The sequence below is a fragment of the Dipteris shenzhenensis genome, chromosome 9, assembly GCF_047967505.1.
Source record: "Dipteris shenzhenensis isolate YYH24624 ecotype China chromosome 9, Dip_SZ_1.0, whole genome shotgun sequence".
In the NCBI taxonomy this organism is placed as follows: Eukaryota; Viridiplantae; Streptophyta; class Polypodiopsida; order Gleicheniales; family Dipteridaceae; genus Dipteris; species Dipteris shenzhenensis.
In genome coordinates this window covers 8,184,197-8,196,931 of record NC_141604.1, presented here as the reverse complement: position 1 = coordinate 8,196,931, position 12,735 = coordinate 8,184,197, and the positions used below count along the sequence as shown (strand labels likewise).

Here is a 12,735-nt window from a genome sequence, read left to right as displayed (position 1 = left end):
AAGAAACTACCAAGCAAAGCCCTCAATGTAATGTAATCCATCAAATGTATTAAGAAGGAAACTCTATGCAAAGCAGCAAGACAAAATGTCATGCAAACCTTCAGACTTACAAGCATGGCATGTCAAAGACATAATTCGATGACAATCCAATAAAAGTCCCACTCAAACAAAATATGGGACTTAAAGAGGAGCATGAGAATACACTATACTGATTGCTAACATGAATCCCTACTAGGATCTTACATGAAACCCTACTAATAGCTTCTTCCCACTAACTTACACTTAGATTTTTCCTTTTCTTCCTCTTGCTTTGAAAGATCACAAGTACTCAACTCCAAACCATCCACCCAACATCTAGCCATTGCAATCACTCATACCATGCCATACTAATTACAATGGAATTTGGTGCTGGTGGAACCAACACCTCACCAAACATATATCCATCGTATGAGCAACAATTGCACAACCAATGATCCACTGAAGCCTTATGAGGCAAGGCCAGTAGGGAAGGCTTCCACAACGGCACAAAAGGAATGATCTGCATCGATGATCCTCGAACAACCCTGCCCTTTGCACGATCTAGGGGATTGGATTGAGAACAAGAAGGGGGGTATGCTAACTACATTAGGCCATTTGATGGATAGTGGCAAGTCTGTAGATCTAGGATTGTGCCTTGGAGCCAAATAGGCTCAAGTTGATTGTAAAGAATGAGGAAAGAGAGTGGTATAAAGAGAATAGGGTTGGCCCTCCCTTCAAAAGCTGGCATGTATAAAAGGCCAAATAGTGACTTTGGTCTTCACTTGTTGGTTGCACATATTGGACTACAAGTTTTCCTTCTCCTCTTGGAGTTGTATCTTGTCCCCTCATGGTGCCTTTTGTGAATGTCATGTTCTCTTCTCCTCTTCCCTCCTTCTCCTCCTCCTCTCCCTTCCCCACTTCCCTCTCCCCTCCCGCTTCTTCTCCTTATGAATTCACGATCGCAACAAGCCGAGAGTCGCTAGAGTGACACGTGTTGATGGCATTTGCATGCATTGCTCTCAACTCATAGTTGCTTGGAGGAGTACTCCATTGGCGTTCCTACAAGATTCCCATGACACATGAGTTGTTGCTAGACTACACAACAGCAGCTGCAATGCGTCAATCGTAAAATGTTTGGAGCATCATCGTTTCAAATTCTAGAGATTCAATTAGATTCAAAGTACATGAGGCAAATCATCATAGCCATCGTTTCATTAACTTACCTTGAACGAGTTGTCACAACCACCGTCTATGGATAGCTAGCTATTAAGGTATCGGTATGGAAGTTCGAACTTGCTTCGCCATATCTCTCACCCTTTGCAAAATCTCTTCAGCTGAAGGGTGCTATCAATTTCTATCTTTGTCTACGTCTTTCCTATTTCTCTCTTCAACACTCATGAGGACACCATCGTGTTAGTATTTGATGGAGCCTACTGGGTTTCCCAATTGCTAAGTTGCATCTGTTTTAGCTTCGCAGAGGCGATAGAGGGCTTTTTGAAGGTGGCAAAGAATGGCACTAGAACCGTGTGTTTGCTATTGGGAGTAGTATTCACAAATGTGATTGACGAGAGTATAATTTATGGGCCACAGGTACCACAGTAGGATAAGGATGCAATCTCATGCAGCCTCTTTTGAAAGGTCAAGTATTGGGATTCCTATTTCTAGGTTGTGTGAGTTGTAGCTTGTTAGCGTGCTTTAATGGAGGTAGCAAGGATGGCACTAAAGCCATGTGTTTGCAATTTTGAGCAGGATTTCACCGAAGCAATAGAATGGAGGCCAGTTTAGGGAGCCGTATCCATGTTTTTGACTATGAAAGAGATCTCTCCTACGAGAGGATTTGAGCTGATGTGGATGGGAAAGCACATGATTTGAGGAGGAAGCTTATGGATGTGATCTGAACTATTGTAAGAGAAGCTTGTGGATGCGATCTGAACTATTGCAAGAGTGCAGGCCAAAGCCACCACCTTAAGTCTATTAGCTGAATTACAGGGAGTGATGATCATCCAAGCGCTCCTGCAAATAGTTTAAAAGAAGGACCTCTTGCATCGTATACAATGCTCCCAGTAGAATTTCCGCAAACCTTGGCCATGTTTCTTGTTCTTCTTTATGGTTAATTCGATGATCTCAGTGCCATTTCATCATTCTACTCAAATACTTGCCTATCATAACATCATTTTCTATCTTCTCCTCAGCTACTTTTCCTTGTGCCATGCCTCTTGTGAACATTGAAGGGTTCGGATCATTTAAAGTTGAATGGCACATGGCAAGAGATCTTAAGACATTGAAGTGCAAATGCGACATATCTATGTCTTTATTGTATGCACTCACAACAACTTCGAGGCAGTAACATAGGAATACATAGAGGGAAAGAGCAAATAAAAAGAGGAATAGACTTTGGGAATGCTAAAGATGTAATGAATGACATCATAGATGATGATGCTAACAATCGGATGTATTGGAGCAATGGAGTAATGAGCTACAATCAGGATGCTACACCCAACAGAGATCAGAACGATAAAAATTGGGATCCAATTTTAAACATTCCATTACAAAGAGTGCATTTCTGTGTGTTACATGCAAAGATGCGGCTCATTGATAAATTGCTTTACTGCCAACAATCGAGCTAAGTTTGCAAGAGGAGATGGCGAACGGAGGTATGGAATGGGGTGGATTGAGTAAAGCGTGGAATTTGAAAAAGAAGGAAATGTAAGTGCATCTACAAACAATCGCCCACCAGCTAGAGGCCTCATGCTATGCAATTGATTAATGAGGCACAAGGCAACTTTTTAAGCTATCGTTTGCCAGCAAGAGGCCTCATTTGGCCCAATTAATTAATGAGGCACAAGCTTAGAGAGACTATTTCCTTGATGAGATAAATCCATGTGCAACTTCGTTTGGCAATAGTAGGCAAGCCGATGAAAACGTCAAGTCAATTGAGCTGACTGCAATGGAGGGCCGATAGAAGCAACGCTTGGAGATGATGATGCGACAAGGTCGTGTGCATGCGTGTGTGTGTGTGAGAGAGAGAGAGAGAGAGAGAGAGAGAGAGAGGTGTGTGCCGTGGTAAAGCCACGGCTAATCGACTAGTGTTTGGAACACTCCGTCAATAGTTGGGGTCGGCGGAGGAGAAATCCTAGCTATCCAATCCACAACCTTCATAATGAGAAAGCATGCAACATTTCCGCATCTCTATTTTCACATTTCTGCATTTTGATCTAGGCGAAATTAGAAGTCTCCCCCAAATATCAGATGTGCTTTTTCTCACAACTTGTTCATTCGATCCTTTCATAAAACCGGAGATGTCCACCATGTGTTGCATTGACGCGACCTCGCAATCCTGGGTCGGAAACTGGTGAAACCGGCTCCGAGCCACGGCCTTCCGACGGGACCGCCGACCTGGCGTTGACTCTTGAATTTGAAACGGGCAGTACGTCTTGGCTGATAAAGCCCTAGATCACAGCTCACGATTGAGCACTCAACGTTTACCTTAGCTCAGCAGCACGCTTCGGATCTTCCATCATGAAGAAGTCTGCGCGTCAGCTGCGATCCATGATGAGGAACAGAACTCGTACCCGCAGCTGGACCAAGAAAGGTACCTTCTTCGTATGTTTGTTCACAACAAAGTTACATGCATCTACTGTACTAACTCGGAAAAATGTTTGATATGCCTTGAACGAGATCACCACCCCATATTCAATTGGAAGCCTTCTAGACTGCCAGATCAGGCCAGCAGAAGGCGCGACTGAGGTTTGCCGCATATTAGCATTTGCTGTTATAGACGGGAGAAACTATACAATTGTACACATCGGAAATTGTGGAATCTAAGCGTTCAAGCCCTTTTTTACTTCGAACAGAGACTTGGTACTGTTTTATTGTGTACGTGTGGGAGCGCAAGAGTAGCCTGGTAGCACTTAAATTGAAAGAGATCGCCCAATTAATCAGCAGTTTTTCACAGTCAGCGCGCTAATTTGTTTGAAGGAGTAATAGGCTGAAGACTCCTGTAATTTATTATAACCTGAGGCAGGCTGCTGGCAGGAAGCTGTGGTTGACGTTGGGATGAGGAATGATAGGACCATCTTGGTCTGGTGACTTTTTGTGGTAGGCTATGGGCCTTGCGCCCTGTGGTCGTCAGTGTCAATGCATCTCCCATGTAGAAGAAATCCGTTATTACCCACGCTCATGAGTTTGTGTCTCTTGTTAGCAAATCTAGCTCGAATCCTGTCAGAACATGCAGCAGAAAGTAAGATCACACTTGAGAACTCTAGATCATACTCGGGATGTGCACACATACATGTAAGTGAATACCACACTCAGATCTGAAGTAGACGGCAAGATATGGCAACCAAAATAATGAATAGAGATGTCCACTGAAAGGACCAAAACGAATATACAAAAGTGCATTCACTAGTAGACAGCAAGATATGGCAACCAAAATAATGAATAGAGATGTCCACTGAGAAAACGAATATACAAAAGTGCATTCACTATCTACATTAAGTGCATGACGGGATGCTGCTCCACTAGTGCTGGATATGAGGCCATGTATTGTTGCCCAATCTGCTGCCCAGTCCTGCTGCTGTGTGCCTCTCCAATGAGGTCTTCAGTGGCTTAGGGAGGAGTCCAAAACACTCCGTCAGCTTCGCTTCTGCAATGCTGTGATCTTCTGACCACCTGAGCTCTTCGCAAGTTCTAGGATCTGCTGCTGGTGCCTCTGCTGCACCCTCTGGTCCGCCTTCTCTAGTGCCTTTATTGCCTGTCTAATTGCTGAATTATTGGGTGGCTGGTGCTGTCCTGTACTGCTGTTCTGACAGCCCAATGCAATGCTTGTCTGCCCCCCAATGGGGGATTTATATAGGGGCTCAAGTCCCCCTCGCCGACACATTTGGAGTTTGGCCAACTGGAACAGACTGCTGGCTGACCAACTCTGTAGAGTGGCCAACCAGGGCAGGCTCTTTGGGTCTATAGATGCCCCCCCAGGCTGCTAAATTTCTGCCCACATTCTGGGCTGCACACTTGCCTAAATGCAGGCTTATGCACAGCCCTTCATACCCTCCCCAATGGGGCCATAATTTTTCTGCAATCTTTCCCAATGACATTGCTCATGTGTGGCCCAAACAATGGCCAACACCATGGCTGTCCACTGTGGGATATATCTGCCCTAAGAGGTGGATCATAAGAAAACCTAAGAAGGAGATCTATGAGCTGCCCATCTGGCAGCCTGTGCCCACATGGCACCCTACTTCCCTCCATATTCGCCCTATCATGCTATAGGTGTCACACCCCATGCTTTCCTCATTTGGGGCTTAGAAACGGGGAGTTGACCCATAAATTTTGACATGTATGGTGTCCTCTCCCACAAAGATTGCCGCACAGTTCTGGCTTGAGTAGTCTATGATCAGGTGCATGTCTATAAAACCCTGAGTGAACCCGCAGTGCTATCGGCTCTGAATGTTGTAGTAAGAAGCGCATCTCATCAGCACATGCTCCTCTCTCTCCACCTCGTGTGTGTCACATAGGGTGCACAGTTCGAGGTCTCTGCAGTGTTGGGTGGCTGCAACCACTAGGTGTTGAGATTTGCATGGGTGACTAGAGGGTTGCATGGGTGACTGTAGAGTTACACATGGTAAGCATGCATGAAGGGCTGGTGGTGGACGCCAAAGGTGGTGGATATTGCCTCCAAGATCAGTGGTGAAACTCTCTCAGCTGCTCTAGATGCTTGTAGTGTGGAATTCTGCATTAATTCTGGAGCTCACGGATTTGCTGTGCCAGCCTCAACGCCCGTGGATTATCACACGCATAAAATGGCTCGTTGTCTTGGATTCAAGAGGAAGAGTCCTAGTAGACGGTCGTTTCAGTCTTTTATGGTCTTGTGATTAATAATGTAAGTCAAGGTCCTCCAACAAGCCTCGTAGGGATGAGGAGAACCCGAGATGGTGCTTTGTAGTTAAGGTTCTTACATGTAATAAAGCTTTCTATTAGTTTTCATAGTGATTTCTTTCTTCGACGTTTTGCATATGTCTTTGTAGAAATAGGCATAGCTTTCACTATTGGTATTAGAGCAGGTTCGCTCGAACTTTTCTTGGCACTCGTGTACCAAGTTCTGGGCCTCCAATAGGCGTTGTTTTCTATGATCGGATCTGGATAAGCTGAATCGGTGGCAAAGATCGTGGTATACAATGGTTCTAATTTCCCTGCATGGCAATTCAGTCTGCGACCATACCTCATGGAAAAAGGCTTGCGGGGCATGGTTTCGGGCATTGATAAGAAGCCGATTGGAAAGGCTAGCTAGGATGCTTTCGACAAAAATGAGTGAGCTCTGGGAATATTAGGCCGTGCTTTAGGGATGAAATTTTATCACCACCTCAATTTGTTGAAGACAGTGCGTGAAAATTGGATTGCTATTGAGACTATGCTTGGTGCATGAATCAAGAACTCCAAGGTTCTTCTCAAGCAAGAATTCTTCAGCTTCCAGATGAAGGATAGTGCAACACTCAGAGAGCATTTAAATAGAATAAAAACGATCATTTGTCAATTAGTGGATCTGGGAGTCCAGATAGAGGAGGATGACTCGAGGGCCTATGAGAAAGTACAATCAATATAATAGCTTGTACAAGCCGCTATGTGTTGAAGCAAAGGGCTTGCCAAGGCCCTTGCTGAGTGCTAAGCTAAGCTAATAATCTCAAAGTCTCAAAATCTTGAAATATCTCAAAAGCTCTCAAGAGACTCTAGTGGGTAGTACGAAAGCTCCAAGGACATATCCGGGAGTTGTGGTAGCCCTTTGATGAAACACAAAGATGTCACGTATTTGTAGCTGTCGAGTTGTCTTTCGTTGTGGCAGGGGGCGTGGTCTTCAGGATCTTTGTATCCAATGAGCCATATCGAGGGTGACACCTCGGGTCAGTTAGTCTCCTCTGAGTAGAGTAGTGATGGGGCTGGACCTCTATTGTGTGGGCTCTGGTCATCCTCTGTGTCGCAGGCTCCACTGCTCTGTCATCTCTTCCCCTCGATCCATGCTGCCCTCATATCGGCTATCTCCTTCACCCTAGTTTGTCCTAGGGCTGACTCAAAGACATGGAAGTTGATGATGTGTCTTTGCGCCCGATCGGTGGCTTGTGGGACTCCGCATCTCTTTTTGCATTATGTCCGATTTGGACGGAAATATATAATTGTGGATTCTATATTTGTCTCGGATGCACTGTTTATTTCCTAGCTTGCACACACATCTATGATTGTGAAGTACACACAAGTAGAGAAGTTTGATTCAATAGTGAAACACTTCTGCGTGTAATTCCTAGGGATGCTCTATCAGTCTTTCGCTACGGGATATCCTCTGGTGGGATTTCTTACATACGCTCACTGTTGGGCGTTGATGACGTCAGTGGGGATGTCTATTAGAATTATTGCCATATTCTAGGCAATGACCAATGTAATGTAATAAGTAGGTTAGGGGCATTTTCCCCTCATTTGAGGTTCCCTCCCCTATCCATAGTTAGGATCCATAACTACAGTTAGTGGTTAGGATAAGTTTTTGTCACTTAGACAAAACCTTCACCCCTTTTAGTTTCCAACACACTCTCTCAATTCAACTTTGCTTCCTGCGTTTCTTCCCTTTATTTGGTATCAGAGCCAGCCGTTCTGCTGTCACCTCCAATCATCCATACAGGCTACCTATCAGTACTGTTGTCAGGCCGTACCACCGTACGTCGTACGTACCTGCAGCTCCAGCGTCGTACACATGTTCCCAGCCATACGCATTTGGAGCTCCAACGCCATACCCTTGTTCTTGGCCGTACGTACATGCAGCTGGCATCGTACATGCATCCGCTCACTTGTTCCCGGCATCTGTACACTTGCGCTAGCATTCTTGTACACCTGCGGTAGTTGCTTTGTACACCTGCGTCAGTTGTTCCATACACTCGCCAGCAGCTCCCTCATTCGTACACCTGCACCATACATCTGTACGGTTCCGTACGGGTTCTATTTGCTGGTCTTTTTGCAGGTTCTATTTGCTGGGTCCTTTTGCAGATTTTGAAGTAAGCAAGCGCATTTGGGATTCAACCAGTGTTTGACTGAGATTCAAGATTTGTGCACGTTTGGTGCAATTTTTGTGAATTGAGCATTTTGCAAAATTTGGGGCTTTTCGTTGATTTGCCCCAATTTCAGCTCAATTTCATCCTGCAAATTGGAGTTTTTGGTTTTGCACTGCAATTATCTCTAAATTTGGGGCTTTCAGATAATCTCCATTCCTTTGGATGCAATTTTCCTGAAGAAATTGGGGCTTTTGGCATTCGGATGCAATTTTGCAGTGTATAAGCTGTTTCACATTTTTGCAGGCAGTTTTGGACTCAGATGGAGTGACATTGCATACAATTGCCATTTTTGCATTGTTATTTTGGCACTTTTTGGGCATTTGCAGGACATTCTGGTGGCATTTTGAGCCTTTGATTGGCTAATTTTTGAGCAGTGGGCAGCTTGCATCTATATCCCACAGAGAGCAAAGGTTACCGTCTCTACAATCCCACAACATGATAGATTTTTGTCAGTAGAGATGTAATCTTTTCAGAAAATTCAGCACATACACATGCTGAATTTAATATGCCAGCTTCTTCCACATCAGATGATGTTTTGGAGGGATTACTACCCATTGCTTTGGGTTCCGCATCTGAAATCCCTGCTGAAAATCAGCATTTACAGCAAGCTTCTCCAGTTCCACATGCCCCGATTTAGCCACCGGCTGATTTAGTTTCTGCACTGGCTGGAAGATGTTGTCAGGTAAGAGATTACAGAAATACACGCAGCCAAAACTGTTTCGAAATGGTTGCTCCAAACTCTCAAGGAGAGTAGGCTTGATGCTCCATTGCCTGGCAGAACTCGTAGTGCAGCAAGGCACGAAGGGGGGCTCATTTTGTTGAATCAGCTTTTGCAGGTACTTAACTTGATGAGGAAGAGCTTGAAACTTTTGAAGAGGCCAAAGACAATGTGCATTGGATGAATGCCATGCAAGATGAGTTGCAGTCTATTGATAAAAATCAGACCTGGAATCTTGTGGATTTGCCACCAGGAAAGAATGCCATAGGTGCCAGATGGGTTTTCAAAGTCAAAAGAAGGCCAGATTGGTCCATTAACAGGTATAAGGCACGGCTGGTTGCTAAAGGCTATGCTCAGAAGAAGGGTCCTAGTGTGTGTGGTCCTAGTGTGTGTGGTCCTAGAGTCCTAGGAGTGTCCTACAATTATGTGAGTGTGAAGAGTCTTGAGGCCACTTGTGCCACCTCATGTGGTAGATGTGATTCCTCACGTAGATTATAGGATCTAGATTCTCTTGTGTGTGACCTCATCTATGAGGTGTCTGTAAGGCTTGCCCAGCCTCTAAAAGAGGCTATGTACTTGCTGTGATAATCAATCTATCAGCATCAGTTTATGCCTCAACTCTTGTCTTCAATCATGTGATCAAGTCTCTCACCCTCTCCTCATTTCCATCAAATGGTATCAGAGCGGGTCTTCCCGGACTGAGCCTTACCTCTCGCAATGAAGCGTCCTGCCCATCCTTCACCACTCTTCCGCTTGCCCATCCGTCGTCGTCACTCTGCTGCGACAAACTGAGCTCCTTCCGCTGCGCCATTGTGCTCGTTCTCTGCTCGCTCCTCTGCTTGTCATCTGTTGCACCTCTCTACCCACGCAGCTGCTCCTGCTGCCCATGCTTCTCCTGTTGCCCACGCAGCTCGCCATTCTGTCCGAACACCTGCTGGTTCGACTTCTGTCCGAACCTGTTGCTTCCACGCTGCTTCTAGTTGCCCACGTAGCTAGACCTGCGACGGCGCCAGCCATGGAGCTGACTTGGCGACTGACGATTTGAGGGCTGTGGCCATCGACTCGCACAACAGACTTGAGTTGTTGCTCTACGCCGCATCCTGAGTACTACCGTAACTCGTCATCTCTGGTTGAGCGCATCAACTCGTCACCTGCCCGACATATCCTTTGAAGCTGCATTGCTTATCTGCAGTTGTTCATCGCGTATCTCTTGGGCTGATCTAATGATGTTCCTCTTTCTTTTGGAACTACGCTGTTGATCTTCTTCGTACGCCTCTCCACATGAGCTCCATTGACCAGCAAACAGTCCGTCTGAGATATTCTGCGTTTTTGAAGATTTTTGCCTCATTTTGGGTGAATTTGTTGGGGCTTTTATGGTCTGAAGCTCCCCTAGTGTTGCTAGAACACTATGCTCTAGGAAATTTTGAAAAGCCCCAATTTTTTGCAAACCCTAATTTTTGCAGTAACCCTAACCCTAAAATTTAGGGCTTTTCTGTTCTGTGTCTTCCTTTGGCATAATTGAAGCTTCTACCATGTAAAATTTGGGCCTTTTTTGAAATCTGAGTAAACATTGTAAGGGATTTAGACACTGGCTGTAATAACAGCTAAGACCTTCCCACCAATGGATAGCATAAAAAACTCCTTGCTCATCGAGAAATTCTCAGGGAGCAATTTTCCAACTTGGCAGACAAAACTCCGGCTTCTTCTTATGCGAGAAGAGATATGGAATATCACCAATGGCAAGGAGCCAAAACCCCAAAGTGATGATGCTAGAATCAGTTGGTGGCAGAACCAAAATGATAAAGCAATGGCTATCATTGGCCTAGCTTTAGCTGACAACCTTATCCACCATGTGGATTTTGATAAGATAGCAAACGACGTTTGGGAATAGTTAGAGAATTTGTTTGGAAATAAGATCAATAATTCCAAAGTATTTCTCAAACAAAAACTCTTCAAGCTCAAGATGAAGGAAACTGAAACCCTCAATGAACACTTGAGCAATCTTGGGTCAATTCTCCAACAATTATCTGCCATCCGAGCCATTGTTGAAGATCATGATCGAGTTGCTGTACTTCTCTCCAGTATTGAAGACATTTCCAAGTACAATGAGATCCTTGTTGTCCTAAGAGTCAGCCGCAATATGAGCTTTAAGGATATGGTAGCTCATCTCATTGATGAGGACCGTAGGCTTACAGAGAAAGCAGAATCTTCCTTCGAATCTGGCAAAGCATTCTTTCTCAAGAATAAGCCCAAGAAGAATGGAAAACCTCTTAAATGTAATTACTGTAAGAAACTTGGCCATCCAGAGGATCGTTGCTTCAAGAAAATGGCAAAGGTACAAGCCAAAGAACATGCCAATCTGGTTGCGGAGCAGAGCGAGGACGAAGATGATGAAGCTACACCTTCTGGACCTGAGGAACAAGCCTGCACTGCTGCTACTTCTGGTCTATCCCTCCATGAGTTGATAGATGAAGAGTGGGCTTTCTAGAGTCACGTGTGTTAGGTACTCTGCCTTGGGTAGTTCCCCTAAAATGATATAATAATTTGTCATTTTATGTGCCTTGTCCTATAAAAGGCTCCACTTACTTCCATGTACCCAATTAGGAGACAAGGGGGGGTTGTTATGTCTTTCCTTTATCAGGCCTGGCCGAGTTCCAGGATGTTGGTGTACTCCCTCGACCTATGAGTTGGTCATGCATCCATGCTCAGATTTGAGTCTCTGATCACGTTGACACCTAAGCCATGAGAGTGCTTGGTTCAACCTCTGAATTATGCTCAGCTGTTAGCCTCTGAGATTGCCTGGGATGCACAGTCTGGATGATGTCACAGTCTCTCACCCTAGCTCCGAGGGGGGGTTTGTTGGAATCGGAGTCCTAGTGTGTGTGGTCCTAGAGTCCTAGGAGTGTCCTACAATTATGTGAGTGTGAAGAGTCTTGAGGCCACTTGTGCCACCTCATGTGGTAGATGTGATTCCTCACGTAGATTATAGGATCTAGATTCTCTTGTGTGTGACCTCATCTATGAGGTGTCTGTAAGGCTTGCCCAGCCTCTAAAAGAGGCTATGTACTTGCTGTGATAATCAATCTATCAACATCAGTTTATGCCTCAACTCTTGTCTTCAATCATGTGATCAAGTCTCTCACCCTCTCCTCATTTCCATCAATGCTTGCATTTCTTGGCTAAGCGAGAAACAATCTACTTCCTCATATGAAGCTGGGTACAGGGCAGCTTTCACAGCAACAGTTGAATGTGTGTGGCTCCGCCGCTTATTTGCTGATCTTCATCTTTCATTGAAGGGTCCTTATCCAATTCTCATTGATAGTTAGAGTGCTATAGTAGTTGCAAAGAATCCTGTGTTTCATGCTTGCACGAAGCACATTGAGGTTCATTATCATTATGTCAGAGAGAAGTTGCATGCAGGGGAGATCAGTATGATGTATGTGTCAACACATGACAATGTTGCAGACATCTTCACCAAAGCACTTCCACATGAAAAGTTTGAGGGCATTTCGCAGTGCCCTAAACTTATCTCCTTTTGGTGATCGATCATTTCCTTGTACATAATCACGTTCGCACTGCAGGGGGGTGTTAGAATTATTGCCATATTCTAGGTAGTGACCAATGTAATGTAATCAGTAGGCTAGGGACATTTTTCCCTCATTTGAGGTTTTTTCCCCTAACCACAGTTAGGATTCCCTAACTACAGTTAGTGGTTAGGATAAGGTGTGGTTAGGATAAGGTTTTGTCACTTAGACAAACCTTTACCCCTTGTAGTTTCCAACACATCTCTCAATTCAACTTTGCTTCCTGTGTTTCTTCCCTTCAATGTCATGGTAGCTAGTCCTTGTTATGCGTGATGTGTTAGAAATGACCCAACAGAGGGTACGCACAGCGGAAGACTGATAGTAA

The 12,735-nt window shown here is 44.8% G+C and overlaps 1 protein-coding gene across 1 annotated transcript in view; it reads left to right on the top strand.

The window, feature by feature from the left end:
• Positions 1–3,199: 3,199 nt before the first annotated feature.
• The window catches only part of ASHH1 (SET domain group 26), a 48,520-nt gene continuing 38,984 nt past the window's right edge, over positions 3,200–12,735 (top strand). The window contains exon 1 of the mRNA XM_087379385.1: positions 3,200–3,610. Within this exon, the coding sequence (XP_087235511.1) occupies positions 3,538–3,610 (73 nt within the window). The 5' untranslated portion in view covers positions 3,200–3,537. The remainder of the gene's footprint in view (positions 3,611–12,735) is intronic.